Source organism: Scyliorhinus torazame, chromosome 3, assembly GCF_047496885.1.
Source record: "Scyliorhinus torazame isolate Kashiwa2021f chromosome 3, sScyTor2.1, whole genome shotgun sequence".
Classification (NCBI taxonomy): domain Eukaryota; kingdom Metazoa; phylum Chordata; class Chondrichthyes; order Carcharhiniformes; family Scyliorhinidae; genus Scyliorhinus; species Scyliorhinus torazame.
In genome coordinates, this window is record NC_092709.1 from 200080817 (window position 1) to 200097532 (window position 16716).

At 47.1% G+C, this 16716-nt stretch overlaps 1 protein-coding gene across 2 annotated transcripts in view; it reads left to right on the plus strand.

The window, feature by feature from the left end:
- Positions 1-4620: 4620 nt before the first annotated feature.
- Positions 4621-16716, plus strand: part of slain2 (SLAIN motif family, member 2) — an 87007-nt gene continuing 74911 nt past the window's right edge. For both annotated transcript variants that reach the window (XM_072496726.1, XM_072496727.1), the window contains exon 1: positions 4621-5170. In XM_072496726.1, the coding sequence (XP_072352827.1) occupies positions 4788-5170 (383 nt within the window). In that variant the 5' untranslated portion in view covers positions 4621-4787. The remainder of the gene's footprint in view (positions 5171-16716) is intronic.

Sequence of the window (16716 nt, forward strand, 5' to 3'; positions counted from 1 at the left end):
GGAAAAGTATGAGCTGCCCCTGGGAAATACCTTTAGGTATATGCAGGTGAGAGCGTTCACGAGACAACTGGTGAGGGAATTCCCGTTGCTCCCGACACAAGGGATCCAGGACATGGTGCTTTCGGGGGTGTGGGTCGGGGAGGGCAAAGTGTCCGAGATATACCGGGAGATGAGAGAAGAGGGGGAGGAGCTGGTGGACGAACTGAAGGGAAAATGGGAAGAAGAGCTCGGGGAGGAGATTGAGGAGGGTTTGTGGGCTGATGCCCTAAGCAGGGTAAATTCCTCTTCCTCGTGTGCCAGGCTTAGCCTGATCCAATTTAAGGTGCTGCATAGAGCACACATAACAGGAGCAAGGTTGAGCAGGTTCTTCGGAGTGGAGGACAGGGGTGGGAGGTGCGGAGGAAGCCCGGCGAGCCACACACATATGTTTTGGTCGTGTCCGGTACTGGAGGGGTATTGGAGGGGAGTGACGGGAGTGATCTCGAAGGTGGTGAAGGTCCAGGTCAAGCCAGGCTGGGGGTTAGCTATATTTGGAGTAGCGGATGAGCCGGGAGTGCAGGAGGCGAAAGAGGCCGATGTTGTGGCCTTTGCGACCCTAGTAGCCCGGCGTAGGATTTTACTCATGTGGAAGGAAGCGAAAACCCCCGGCCTGGAGACCTGGATAAACGATATGGCGGGGTTCATAAAACTGGAGCGGATGAAGTTTGCGCTGAGAGGATCGGCGCAAGGGTTCACCAGGCGGTGGCAACCGTTCCTCGTCTATCTAGCGGAACGTTAGGGGGAAGATAGATAGCCAGCAGCAGCAGCCCGGGGGGGGGGGGGGTAAATTGTTTGTGTTCTAGATGGGGCGAGGGGGTGGGGGAGCATTACTTCGTGTTATTTGGTTAGTTTACTATATTATTTAAACAATGTTATATAGCAGGTATCATGCTACCATTTTTGTTGATTTGTAAGGGAAAAAATTGTGTTTGAAAACTTTAATAAAATATATTTTTTTTAAAAAGAATTGAGTAGTTGGTTTAATCCCATTGAATGACATTAATGTATAATCTAGACATATACTTCAGTGCAGTATGGATGAAATGCTGCAGTATTGCTCGTGTCACCTTTTGGGATCAGATGTTAAAAGGCAACTGCATCTAAGTGGATATAATGAAATGAAATGAAAGTTGCTTATTGTCACAAGTAGGCTTCAATGAAGTTACTGTGAAAAGTCCCTAGTCGCCACATTCCGGTGCCTGTTCGGGGAGGCTGTTACGGGAATTGAACCGTGCTGCTGGCTTGCCTTGGTCTGCTTTCAAAGCCAGCGATTTAGCCCTGTGCTAAACAGCCTAAAGATCAAGGTACATTTTCAAACAACAGCGAGAGTTCACTAAGTGTCCTCACGAACATTTATTCCTCAAACAGCACCAGGAAAACAGATTCACTCACCATTCATCCCATTATGAAACTCAGCTGCATGCAAATTAGCTGTCACATTTGCCAACCATGCCTCAGACTAAACATCCAGAAAACAAAGGACACCTGAGGAACAGATTGTTCGAAGACCGAGACCTCAAATCCAGCACCAAGCTCATGGTCTACAGAGTAGCCGTGGCCCCGCCCTCCCGTATGCATCAGAAACATGGACATTGTACAGCAGACACTTCAAATACCTGGAGAGATATCACCAACGTTACTTCTGCAAAATCCTGCAAATCCACCTGCTGGATTGGCATACTGCTATGGGCCAGGGTTTAGAGAATCCCAAAGTGTATCATGGAGTTCACCTGACCCACCACTTTTAATAGATTGTGGTATGGGGAGCACACGGCTCTCTCGACAGTATGGTATAGCAGAAAATGGACCAGTGGTTTTTAAAACAAAACAATGTTTATTCTATGAACTCGAGTTAACCTTTGTAAAACAAACAGTGAACATCTTAGCAACCAGTAAACCCCACAAAGAATACAACACTAAGTAATCTGTATGCTGTCCTTTTAACATCCAAAAGACTTAACTAACCTTCAAACAGGAGCACATTAGATTCATATTCAATACTGAGACCTTTTTACAATTCTGAGTTCACCCAAATGATCCATAGATAGTCTTTTGATGGCAGAGATCAACAGCAGTGCAGCTCACTTTTAACTTCAGATTCAGCTCACTGAAAAGACACACCCAAGCTCTTTCTCAAACTGAAACTAAATAGCAGAAGTAGAGCTCAGCTCCACCCACTCTGACATCACTCCAGTAACATGAGCAGCTCCATTTCTTAAAGGTATATTTCTTAAACATCCATTTCTTAAAGGGTACTCTCTTTTTTTAAAAATATATGTTTATTAAGAATTTTTTAAACAAAATTTTCAACCATACAAACAACCCCCCCCCCCCCCACCCCGTAACACAAAAGAAAGAAAGCTTGCATAGCAAGACATGAACATGGCAAGTCAATCTGATACAGAACTTTATACATTGGATTCCTCCCGTACATATCCGTTTTCCGGATCATTCATGTATTTTCTTGCTCAAATGCCCCCCAGAAAAGCCTCCCTTCCCCCTCCCTCCCTTCTCCCCCCCCCCCCCCCAAGAAAGATATCCCCCCCCTCCTCCCCCCCAGGTTGCTGCTGCTGTCCGACCTTCATCTAACGCTCCGCGAGATAGTCTAGGAACGGTTGCCACCGCCTGTAGAACCCCTGCCCAGACCCTTTTCAAGGCAAACTTTATCCTCTCCAACTTGATAAACCCTGCCATATCATTTATCCAGGCCTCCACACTGGGGGGCTTCGCCTCTTTCCACATTAACAAGATTCTTCGCCGGGCTACAAGGGACGCAAAGGCCAGAATGCCGGCCTCTTTCGCCTCCTGCACTCCCGGCTCGTCCACTACTCCAAATAGTGCTAGCCCCCAGCTTGGCTTGACCCGGACTTTCACCACCTTAGATACTGTTCCCGCAACTCCCCTCCAGAACCCCTCCAGTGCCGGACATGACCAAAACATATGGACATGGTTCGCCAGACTTCCTGAGCACCTCCCACATCTGTCCTCCACCCCAAAGAACCTACTCAGCCTCGCCCCCATCATATGCGCTCTGTGAACTACCTTAAACTGTATCAGGCTAAGCCTGGCACACGAGGAAGAGGAATTAACCCTACTTAGGGCATCAGCCCACAGACCCTCCTCAATCTCCTCCCCCAGCTCCTCTTCCCATTTACCTTTCAGCTCCTTTACCAAAGCCTCCCCCTCTTCTTTCATCTCCTGGGATATCGCCGACACCTTGCCCTCCCCGACCCATATGCCCGAAATCACCCTGTCTTGAATCCCCTGTGCCGGGAGCAGCGGGAATTCCCTCACCTGCCGCCTCACAGACGCCCTCACTTGCATGTACCTGAAGGCATTTCCCGGGGCCTTAAAGTAGACTCTCACGTGACAATACCAATGTGAGCGTCCTCTCCCAGGCCAATATCCCCGTCTTGAGGCACTGGTCACGCTCAACCAGCTGCGACGGGCAAGCAACATTATCCACATGCCCGACACTAGGTTCCCGAAACAAGTGCTCTATTCCGAGCTCCGCATGGCAAGTGATCATTAAGAAGGCAGAGGAAGCGCTAAAAGGACACTTTGAAAGCCTCCTTAAGTAAATGCAACATCCCCATCGACACGTGGGAATCGTGTGCCTTAGAAGACAAACTGAGAAGCATCCGCGAAGGCACCAAACACCTCCTGCGTCATAGGGTGGAGCACATAAGAGGCCAAGCGTAAAGAACGGAGAGTGCAGATCCAGAGCGTCCCACCCACCTCATCAAACACCACCTGTGGCAGTCTGTGGATCCGGGATTGGACTATTCAGCCACTGCAGAACCCACCTCGTCGGAGTGGAAGCAAGTCATCCTCGAACCTGAGCGACTGCCCAGGACTACAGTGATTGCATCCAAAAACAGCAATTTATTGGTTGTAGATTGCTTTGGGAGGTCCTAAGAATGTGAAAAGTGCAAACTTTTGTTTTTACATTTACCAGTGGTGTCATGCTCATTTCCTTACCTCAATTTATCCAGGTTAGACAAAAACATTTTTTAAAGGAATCAGCTGTGGTTTGGGATTATTGGGAAGAGTTTTAATGTCACAAAAACCATGACTTCTTGAGTATGCATTATCGTGACAGTTGACAGTTCGGCCAGTCGCTGTTTCAAGTGACTGAGTTGCAGCATAGAAACCGAGTGCAGTGCTAAATTATGATGTGGAGATGCCGGCGTTGGACTGGGGTGAGATCAGTAAGAAGTCTTACACCAGGTTAAAGTCCAACAGGTTTGTTTCGATGTCACTAGCTGCTCCTTCCTCAGGTGAATGAAGAGGTATGTTCCAGAAACATATATATATATAGACAGATTCAAAGATGCCAGACAATGCTTGGAATACGAGCATTAGCAGGTGATTAAATCTTTACAGATCCAGAGATGGGGTAACCCCAGGTTAAAGAGGTGTGAATTGTGTCAATCAATTGTGTACAGTGGTAAGTTAGGCAGAGGGCCGGGCGGGGACATGCTGATGACGCGCCACTGGGGTACGCGCTGATATCATGAATGGGGACGTGGGTAAAACCCGCTGACGTCGTGGCCCTGCGGGCGGGGCGGAAGCCGCTGACGTCACGCGGCAGGGCGGAGACCGGCGGCAGGAAGATGGCGGCCGGCAAATGAGGGCCCAGCCGGAGTTGGGCGTGGGAACCCGGCTGCGGTCCATCATGTACCGATAGGCGGGGAGGAGGAGGAAAAGTAGAACACCAAGCGAGGAAACGTCGAGAAAGGCGGAGGATGGAAGACGTTAACTCCAACGTCAGCGCCGACCTGGAAGTACGGAAGCTGCAGGAGTTGGTTCGCAAACTCGAGAAACAAAATGAACAACTGAGGACCCGATCCACTCTCCTCAGCCCCAAGCAGCCGCATCCTTCCCCGGCCGCAGCCAGCGGCAATGCGTGGCAGCCCCTCCCCGGCTCGGGCCCTGCGCCCAGTCAGGAAGGGGACTGTCTGTCCCACTTGCCGTCGCCCCGGGCAGGAGGCGTGTCTCCGTCGCCGGCCTCGGTGTTGGACGGCAGTGAAAGCCCCGAGCAGGCCGAGTGGACGGTGTTGGATGAGGTGGCGGCGCTGGATCTGGAGACAATGGCTTTGGAAGATCAGGAGGAAGAGGAGGACAGCTGGTGAGTGAGGGAGGGGACAGGTTTGGCACTCCCCCGAGTACCGGACTCTGGCGGCAGCCTCTGACAACATGTCTGGGCAGACGGATGGGAGTAACTGTCTCTCCCTGTACTAGAGTCTCGTCCCGGTGTGTCTGCCATTTGGTCTTTTAATATAGTTATGCATTCTGGGGGGGGGGGTTCAGGCAGGACAATGGCACCGATGCATACAACCTGAGAGATTGACACAGGTGCCAGTTGTGTTTTTGCTTGAGGATGGTTCAAATTTATTTCCATTCCTGAAAGGCCTGCCTCGGAGGATACAATAGGTACTCTTCCCAGATCACAATTCCTAATTGCTCTCTGGGCAAAGCCGGAGAAAATGGAGCGTTGTTCGTGGCATATCCACCTGCCTGTTAAGATTTTCATGCCGTGAACGAAGACCTCAGCCAATTGACTACCTTTTAAAATATTAAATGAAAACCCGTTTATTGTGTATGTTTATAAATTACTGCAGTAGGCCTGAAGAAACGTGTAGCTTATGTCAGCAGCAACCATAGTGTGAAGAAGCCTTTGTCCTAACAACTTAGATTAATGAAAAGATGCTTATATGAATTTGCTGTAAAAGATAATAGCAGACCAGTTTTAACACTGTGCAGGAAGCTGGTTCTAAACATTTGAGTCTTTATGTAACCAGACTGAATCTAAATAAAGGAAACTACGATGATGCGAGGTGGGAGTTGGGTACAATGGATTGGGAAATGTTACTTAAAGGGATGACTGTGGATAGGCAGTGGTAAACGTTCAAGGAGTACATGGGTGAACTGCAATAATTGTTTATTCCTCTGGCACAAAAATAAAACCGAAAAGGTGGCCAACCCATGGCTTACAGGGGAAATTGGAAATAGTAATAGATCCAAGGAAGAAGTATATAAATTGGCCAAGAAAAAGAACAGACATGATATGTTTCTCTTTCCCATTCTCCTGCCTTCTCCCCATAACCCCTCATCTCCTTATTAATCAAGAACACATCTATCTCTGTCTTAAAAACACTCAGTGACTTGGCATCACAGCCTTCTGCGGCAATGAGTTCCTCAGACTCACCACCCTTTGGCTGAAAAAATTTCTCCTCCTGTTTTAAAGGATCGTCCCTTCAATCTGAGGCTGTGTCCTTGGGTTCTTGTCTCTCCTAGTGGAAACATCCTCTCCATGCTCACTCCATCTAGGCTTCTCAGTTTCAATTATTTAGGTCCTGCGTTAATCTCCCCACTTCTCATAGTTGTCCCTTAAAGGGCTCAAGGCCCTTGAGGCCTCAAACACCTGTCAACACTATTTCCTCTCTAGGGACCTCTAGGAATGGATGCAACCATGGAAGAGAGATGGGCAGTCTGGTTGAATAACCCCTCAACCACCTGCTGCTTAAACCTGTAAATGGACACCTATCCATTTATATTAAAATATGTTTCAATGATTGATGATGAACTCCAGCCGTTGTGGTGTCCAACAAGTCACGGAAGGCTTCAAGTGTACTGGCAGGCACTTCATGCTCCCTCTCGAAAGACACCCAGACACTCATGCACCAATGGGAGAGGGGCTGGTTCTTGGGACAAATGCCCCCCTCAACTTGAACCTGTTAATGACCAATCTGGCAAGCCACAGGAGCAGGTTAAATAACAAAATCCTAGAATCTGCCTGACCTCACCTAATTTGTCTTTATATTCTTGAATAAACTAAAACCAGATAAACAATTAACAAGTCTCTCTTTATACTAGTGAACATACCAATATATTAATTAAATAAATTATCTAACAGCTTCTTAAGAGGAGCACTGTAACAAAAATAAGAACTTTAAAGGAAACACATTGAATTAAATCAAAATGCCACTCTTTGGCTTATTGTGCACTCTCGTGCCTGTGGCAGCCACCACTCTATGTTTGTCCATAGATCTCTGAAGGGCAAGTTCATAAGGCGAGGGAAAAGGCATTTGGGACATTTGTCTTTATCAATCGAGGCATAAGTTACGAAAGCAAGGAGATAATGTTGGCGTTGTATAGAACTTCAGTGAGGCCACAGCTGGAGTACTGTGTGCAATTCTGGTCGGCACATTATAGGAAGGATATGATTGCACTATAGGGGGTGCAGAAGTGATTCACCAGCATGTTGCCTGGGAAGGAATGTTTAAGTTATGAAGATAGGTTGGATCGGCTTGGATTGATTTCACTGAAGCAGAGAAGTCTGCGGGGCGACCTGATCAAGGAATACAAGATGTGGAGATGTCGGCGTTGGACTGGGGTGAGCACAGTAAGATGTTTTACAACACCCGGTTAAAGTCCAACAGGTTTGTTTCGATGTCACTACCTTTCGGAGCGCTGCTCCTTTTCACCTGAGGAAGGAGCAGCGCTCCGAAAGGTAGTGACATCGAAACAAACCTGTTGGACTTTAACCTGGTGTTGTAAAACTTCTTACTAAGGTATACAAGATTCAGTGACAGGGTGGATAGAGAGCAGCTGTTCCCCTTAGTTGAAGGGTTAGTTATGAGGGGACACAAGTTCAAAGTCGGGCAGGAGGTTTCTGGGAGATTTGATGATGAATCTTTTTACCCAGAGGTGGTGATGGTCTGGAATGCACTACCTGGGAGGCTGGTAGAGACAGGTTGCCTCACATCCTTTAAAAAGTACCAGGATGAGCACTTGGCACATCATAACATTCCATTCAAGGCGATGAGCCAAATGCTGTCAAATGGGATTGCACAGGTCTGGTGTCTTTCATGCATCAGTGCCGACTCGATTGGCCGAAGAGCCTCTTCTGCACTGTACTATTCTACTATTCGGTGATACTGTGAACACCACATGTTCCTCCAATGCAACTCCGTTACAAATGTAGCTGTGGAAGAAAAAAATAAACCAAAACCAAATAAGTTAATTTATATGTTTCTCTCCATACATGCTTAAGGTGCTTAATCAATGTCCTTCATCTGTGTATTCTTATCCTGAATAATGCAATTAACATACCGTTAACAAGTCCCATTCTATCTGCTTAGCCCTGTAACTTCTGAATTTCAATTTCCCACTTGCAAGCCATTCTTCTAGCCTATCTAGATCTTGTTACTGTGAGCTGCTCTTCCAAGTTCGGCATTATCGGCAAATACTGAAATTTTCTCTGGCTTTCTATATTCAAGTCATTTTCTATCAAAACGCCGGTGGTCATGACAATGATTCTTGGGAACATCACTGTCTACCATTCTCCAATCTGCCAAAAATAACCATCTACCATGACTCATTATTTCTTTGCCCTGAAGCCAATTTTTTAATCTAAACTGCGATTGCCCTCCTATTCCATGAGCCTCAATTTTGTTAACCAGCATTTTAAGTGGTGCTTTCTTTCATCGACCTCTGTCATGTTATCAAAAAGAATAGGTTAATATAGCGCAATCTGTTTTTTACAAATCCATGTTCGCTATCTTTAATCAAACTCCTCCAAATGCCTGTTAATTTTTTTTCCTTTTGATTATTGTTTCTAAAACCTCACCCACGTCGGATGTTAAACTAACTGACCTGAAATTGAGTAAGGTTGTCACTTTTTTCTCAACTCTTATGTGACTTGATTTAATATTTTGTTTTATAATGCTTTTGCGAATTGCCTTGGGGCAATTAATTATGTTAAAGGCGCCAAATGAATATAACAACTTTTATGTATGTAGCACCGTCGGTAATTTAAACAGTGTTCCTACATATAACTGATATATTTAATTAATTTTTATTGAAAAGACACAAATTTTGCATCAGTCTTCTAATCATTTGAAGCATTAAGCTATACGGGTAGTTAATTCAATTGCTGCTCTGCTATTCTTATTAAAGGATATGGGGGTGAAACTGAGCTTGACAGCAGCAGTTGCTATAGGTGCCATTTGGGGAGCAACATGTGTCCACTGTGTTTTGTGCACACTTCTTTTGTGTATCATACCAGGTAAAGGCATGAGCGCAAGAGCATCTGATCACCAGATTTATGCAGAGCAGGCAGATCATGATGTCAAACATGCTGATTTGATACCAGTACTACCATTTTGGAGCTGTTTACTTGTCTTAAACCTGTACTTAACGTGTGATTAGCAATGTAAGTGTGATTTAAGGGGATCATCAACTACCCCGCCGATTCATTGGTTAATTCTCCTGCCTGTGGCACAATTCGGCAACTGTTCAGTGTTTTCCAGAGTTTTTTAAGTTGCAAAAGTCTACTTGAATAGTCTAGCCAGGTAAAAATAGATTTATATTTCGGCAATACGTTGCATAACAAATGAAAGTTGCAAAGTACTTTACAGCCAATGAAGCACTTTAGAAGTGTTGTCACTGTTGTAATGTAGGAAACATGGTGACCATTTTGGACACCGCAAACTCCCATGTTTGAATGCTGGTAGTGTGTGTGCAAACTAAGATATTGGTGGGAGCCTTAAAATTACAAAAACATAGATTAGTAGATTGCTGGTAGGTGAGCAATGAGGGTGTAGCACGTTAAGCAGTGTGTGAGGCTAGTGGTGCAGTTGGTAGGATATGGAATTTGAAAATGCCTTTACTGATCTTCATCACTTGTGTTAAGTCATAGAGATTGTGGCACTTTATCCAGGTCCTCGGAGCTTGACTCCTGGTGTTGACCTCTGCCAGGATCTGCTCCCACTGCCTTGTGTGCATATGACTGGAGAGGGTCTTGGATCTTCTGCTGATACAGGACATCTGAGCTCCTTTCCTCCACCAAGACTCTAGTGCAGTGTGAAAACACTGGAGCTCACGCTTTCCCAACATTCTTCGCTGAATCCTAGATCAGATTCACTGGTCAGTACCTGTTCAAAAGCTGAGAATTCAAGCAGTTTGTAACCCTCCTCCTGACTCTCCAAAGCGTTCCTCCATCGACAAATGCAAAGCCAGGAGTGTGATGGAATACATTCCACTTGCCTGGATGAGTGGCAACTCCAGCAGTGCTCTGGGAATTTCACCCCATCCAAGGCAAAGCTCACTTACTTTTTTTTAAATAAGTTAAAGTGCCCAAATCATTTTTTCCCCCAATTAAGGGGCAATTTAGTGTGGCCAATCCACCGACCTGCGCATCTTTGGGTTCTAGGGGCTTTTGCTAACTTTTGGTTGGTTCAATTGGCTCTGTTTTATAACCTTTGCTCTCGAGTCGCCAGGTATCTTTATGATACCGACACAAGGTTCAAGTTCAAGTAATGATCAATGACTCAATACACCAGTTAGTAAGATTCAAATCAAAGCACGTTTATTATACACAGTAAATCACTACTCATGCACAAATTCTACTTCTACAACTAACAGGCCTATACTTAGCTTCGGACTGGCCCACCAGGTATGGGGAACAAATGGCCTTTCATTCGGGTTCTGAGTCTGCGGGATTCGAAGTTGGTACGGATTGGTAGCTAGGAGCGCCTATCTCGTAGCGAGTGTTGACTTAAGACTTACTGGATATCGGCAGCAGCTGCACCGGTCACTGTCAAGGGTTGGTTCGCGTTGCTGAGTGACCCGGTCAAGAAGAACGATTTGAATTTGGGGGCTTAACTTTATAGTCCCCAGGGGCTTCCCGCCTTTTGGGGTGGACCCTGTACCTGGTTCCAACTTGCTTCGATTTCTCCAATACTGGAGCGATGGGTGGTCTTGAGGTGTCCGTTAACCTCTTTTGTGTTGACTCCTGTTGACGCCGAGGAGTCTGGCTTGGCTTTGTTTATCCCAAATGTTGCGATTGTTCCTGGGCATCTCCCATTAGTATGTAGATGGCTGCTACATTATTATGCAGATGGCTGCTTATATCGATGCTGTCTGGGCTTTTGCAGAGTTTAATACACAGTAACTTGCACCTGCTAGTTTCTGCCTGTGGTGGCTGAATTTCCCTTCAGCCTTTGCTGTTCTCCATTTTCAATCGGGACTTGGCCAACCCAGGTGGCTACACTCCCTCCTTGTGATCCTAATGCGAAGCGTGAAGGATCACATAACTTCGTTGCTTTCCATTCCCTGACCTGGTGAGCACTTCTTTCATGGCCTCTACACTGACCATAACTGCAAAAAAATTTTAACTGACAATTCTGAGGGGCGCTATATCAAACAGGGACATGCATTACAAAACAAGAAAATCGGAACCTCTAACTATCCTTAAACTACACTCACTCAAACATTTCATCACACTAACTTCCTAAACCATACAAAGAAAATCATAGCAGTATTGTACACATTTTCTGGCTTGGCAGTCATGCTCAGGATTGTACAATTGCTCATGAACATTTCTTTATTTACAACAAATCACAAACGAATGCTCTTTATTATAGATCGCGGGGGTCTCGTCATATCCGAAAATAGGGGATCTTATCCTATATACCGGGGTGCGAGCGCGGTAGGCTCTCCTCCATTTTCTCAGACGAATAGTCTGCACGATGCAGCAGAGTATCGCCAATACCAATAGAGATTCTATCAAGTAGGACAGGGACTACCAGGTTATAAACCTGTCACACCAAGATGGTGTGGTGAGCTTGTGACTGGGCTCTGAGTACTGTGAGGAAGTGAATCATTAACGGCTAGGGGTGTTGAGGTCGGGGTTCGCGTTCGCGCGCAACCACATGTCCATTAGGGTTATGAGCCACGCGGAGGATGTCCTCATGGTTCTTCTTCTCTCTTTCTTTTCTTCTCTGGTCCTGGAGCTTCTGGAGTTCTGTGTGATCAAGCATAGTGTCTGTTACTACCTTGGTTTAATATCTCGTATGATATCCTGTCTGTCCTTGAGTGCCAATTACTCCCTTTATAATTGGTCACTGTGTGACTCCCTCATTTTCTTTTCGAAAACCAAATTTCAGGACAAGTGACACTTACAAATAATGAACCAGTGCGAGCTGTCTTGCAGGCTGTGCGGTTTACCATCCAAATGTTTGAGGATGTAAATAGCAGAGGGTTGGCAACCTAAGGGTTACCTGAAAACAAAACAAAACAACTTTTTGAACAAAACTTGCCGAAATGAGGTGTGTATGGGCTGCGACGGGTAAGATTTGGGTGGAGTCCCCGGGTAGGACGGCGACCAATGCCGCGTGTGCCCTACCCGAGCGTAGCTGACCAGAGGGGGGGGGTTCCCAGGCAGGGCGTGTCCCAATGCCGTTTCTCCACTGCCTGAACAACCGACAAGAACGGGCAAGAAATGTAGTCATCGTGGGGGGTTGCCGTATTGGTTCTACCTTCGAACCAGAAGAGCAGTTATGAACGGAGGTCTGTGTTTCAGTCGACAGACGAGTTCCTCTGAACTGGCGTCTGGGACATTAACAAGTCTCTGCGGACAAACTAGTTCCGCTGAACTAGCGTCTGGCCAAACTAGTTTCTCTGACTGTGGGCGTCAAAAGGGTGGTGTCGTGGGGCCGTGGAAAAAAATTTCCGGTCTAACATACAACATTTAACAGAACAAGTACAAACAACATCAAACATGCTGCAGGTTCCATCAGAAAGGACACCGTTTTCTCCCAAGCGGTTCCTTTTAAAACATCATCTGGACACCTCCGTTATCGGTTGCGAACAGGGTCGCAAAGGGGTTCTCGTTTTGGGAGTCAGACTCAAGGTCGTCATCTTCTCCCGGATGCCAAACTCTCGAGTGTATCAGGGCTGATAGGGCTGCATGGTGTGATCTGGGATCGCTCTCGTCATTCCGGACGAGTCTGTACGAATTATCTCGGTGCCAAAAGTTTTGTGCGGACAGAATCGGGGTCGTCTTTGTAGGTCAGTGGTGTGGTTTGTTTAGGAAAGTGATCGTGATGGGATCACTCGGATCGTGGTCAGATTCACTGGGTGTCGGTCCTGTTGCATGGGGATAGTAGGGAGGCGTGCTGTGGCTATTGTCTGAGTCACAGTCGCTGCTGCAGTCTGTGGGCGTACCGGGGCGGAGTGTATATTTCGGGGATGGAGTCAAGGTTGAGTCCGTGGCTGGGCTGGATGTGTTGGGGGAGGGTAGGGTTACGTTGGCTGTGGGCGGGGCGTGGTCTGCTGCGTCGAGCATGACGTGATGTGCGTGGTTCGACTGTGTTCCACATGCCTTCATCTGGTTGATATGGAGCCACGCAGTCTTTCCATTGGGGTAATTTATTTTGTAGACGGAAGGGCTTACTTTGTCCGCAATGGAGTACGGACCCGAGTACTTTGGTGACAGGAATGTGCTGGGGTTGTATACGGAGAGAATGACTTGCTGTCCTACACTGAACTCTGTCGCATGCACTGTCTTATCGAAACAGGCCTTGCTCTGTTTCTTTCTTGCGCCCAATTTCACTGCGGCTGCTAGCTGAGCTGTTTTACCATTCGTCACTAATTGTTTGACTGCGTTCTTGTGTGTGAGGGCCGTCATTTCGGGGCTGGTCAAATCTAATCCTAATAAAAATTCTGTGCCTTTCATGGGCGTCCGGTCATGAGGGTGTGTGGGGTGTTACCTGTGGAAGTTGAAACTGTGTTGCGCAAAAGGGAGGACTGAATCCCAAGTGGTGTTGTTTTGCTGGACCATTTTTCTGAGGGTGGATTTTAGGGTCCGATTCATGCACTCCACGATACCACCTGACTGGGGGTGGTATGCAATGTGGAATTTATGGGTAATGCCAAATATAGTGAGGACGTTCTTCATGACACGTCCCGTAAAATGGGAGCCTTGGTCGGATTCAATGCTGCGGGGGAGTCCCCATTTTGTAAAGATGTGGTGGGTTAAAATCTTGGCTGTGGTCTTTGCCGTGTTAGTTCTGGATGGGAATGCTTCCACCCATTTTGTAAACGTGTCTATCACCACGAGTACAGATTTGTAACCATTCCTGCAAAAGGGTTATGGTCCAAGAAAATCAATCTGGAGGTTAGTCCAGGGGCCATTAACTGGTCGGGTGTGACTGAGCTGAGCCTTTTTGGCGTATCTGTCCGGGTTGTTCTGGGCACAGATAAGGCAATTCTCAACGTAGTGAGTTACATCGTCCTTTAAACCCGGCCACCAACAGAGCTGCCTGAGGTGGGCTGTAGTGGGATCGATTCCCTGATGTCCATGACTGTCATGGAATAAACAAATGAGCTGATTCCTGTCCTGTTCAGGAACCACATAAAGGGTGTCTTTGAACACCACACCGTCATGTGTGGTCAGAGCGTTTTTAAACCTATCATAGGGGGCTGGGTCGTTTCCTTTCAAAATCTCCCTGAGATTACTGTCCTGCTTCTGGGCCTGCACTAAATCCTCGATACTAGTCTGCGATACCTGAACTGCATTCACTGGTGCGCTTTCGGGGGGTGTCCAAAAATATCCGTGCCTGGAACCTGCTTTAGCCAGTGCGTCGGCTTTTAAATTGCCAGGGGGGGAGGAACGATGGTGACTTCGAACTTTGACTATCCCAAAAGTCCTGGCCTGTGCTCGCTCTAAAATGTGACGGAGCAATGGGGCTGAAGGGAGGGGTTTTCCGTCTGCGGAAACAAATCCTCTTGCTTTCCACAGTGGTAGGAATTCCGTATGGCTGTTGCAGACATAGAGGCTGTCCGAATATATGTCTGCTGGGCTGGGCAAGGAATCTGGGTGTTCCACTATGTATGCAATGGCCACAAGTTCTGCCTGCGCACCCAAGTGTCCTGGAAGTTTTATTGCTATTTCTTCTAGGGCATGTCCATGCGCGTCCTCGACGTAAATACCGCATCCTGTTATGCGCCTCCCTTCTAATATTGTGGAAGATCCATCCACGTATATCCTTATGGGGTCGCACGTGTCTGTGTGCTTGGGGCTCTGGTTTGAACTACCTATCTTTCTGGGGGGTGTTTTAGCAATAAAGGGGCCTGTGTTGTGGTGTGGAGAGATAATTTCACATTCATGAGTGGTTCCGGGGTACTGTAGGATGTCGGCTAAAAAAATGTGGATCTTTGTCCTTTTAACAGTGATGTCCCGTCCCTGCAAAAGAAGGGTCCATCTGGCTGTTCTTATTTCACTAATTGTACCGTCCTTGAGTCGTCCGTCCAGTAAAAGTTGGGTGGGGGTGTGTTCTGTGAGGATTGTGATGGGGTTTAGTCCGGTAATGTACGAAAAATACTGTACGGCCCAAAAAACTGCGAGAAGGTGCCTTTCACAGGCTGAAAATCCCTGCTCCACAGCATCTAAAACTCTGGAGGCGTAAGCCACGGGCCTTAACTGTTCGTACCGTTCCTGAAGGAGCACGGCCGAAAGGGTGTGGTCTGTGCTTGCTACCTCTATCGCATAGGGGGAAAGCGGGTCTGGAACTTGTAGAGCGGGGGCTGCTATGAGTGCTCTTTTCAACGCATCCACAGCATCCGTATGCTGCGAAAGCCATTCCCAGTGGGCTCCTTTCTTTAGGAGGTCTGAGAGGGATGCTGCCTTGCTGGCGAAACTGTCAATGTGGTCTCGGCAGTAGCCAACCAGTCCTAAAAATGACCGGAGGTCTGAAACGTTCTGGGGAAGGGGCAATTTAGCGATCGAGTCAATCCTTTTATGCTCGATCTCGCGTTTACCATGTGTGATAATTGTTCCCAAATATATCACCTTGTGTTCCAAAATCTGGGCCTTTTTGGGGTTAACTTTACATCCATTTGCTTGTAGGAGTTCCAGGAGTTTGGACAGAAGCTCGATGTGCTCGTCCTTGGTGTCTGTCTGCAGTAGTAGGTCGTCTACGTACTGGACCAGACATTCGGGGCGAGAAAATTTGGCTAAACCATTTGCCAGCTGTCGGTGGAAAATGGAGGGGGAGTTGTGGAAGGCATGTCCACGTGTACTGTTGGTTTTTAACGGTGAAGGCAAATTTGTACTGGCACGCCTTTGCCAATGGAATGGACCAGAATCCATTCGTAAAGTATCGGGAATTGAGTCCCTGCTTGAGCATGGTCTCGGGACTTGTTGCTACTGTGGGGGCTGCTGTGGGGGTGATTTTGTTGAGATCCCGGTAATCGATGGTCAGTCGCCATGATCCATCGGGCTTTCTCACTGGCCAAATCGGGGCATTATTATTGGAGGCTACTGATCTAAGTACGCCCTGCTCGAATAAGCTTTTGATTACTTTTGTGATTTCTCCCTCTGCCTCTTGGGGAAATCCATATTGCTTTTGGGGTCTAGGGTCAGGTCCAGTCGTTTGTACTGAACACAGTCAAGTTTGTGGGTCGTGAATGTTGTCCTGTTCTTTTGTAACACTGCCCTAACCTGCTTGTCTGTGCCAATTGAAGTCTGGTTAAACCAAAATTCACCTACTGCGCTAATTTTGTTGCCGTATTCCCCTATTGTGAGCGTTGCGGGGGCTCTTGCGGATTTTGCCATTTTCCAGACACATTGGTTGACTGGATCAAAGGATAGGTTGTGGGAACTCATAAAATCTATGCCCAAAATGTGTTCTGCTGTGTGGGGTAGATCGACTAAAACTATGGGGTGCTTGGTGGTAATGTTGCGGATTTGAATGGGTACAGGGGCTGTGATGTGTCCCTGCTGTGAGTGGCCTGTAAAGCCGCTGAGGGTAATAGTGGCTGTAGTGGACCACGTGTCCTTTTGGAACATGGTGGAGAAATTTATTGTGGTGCGGGACCCTCCTGTGT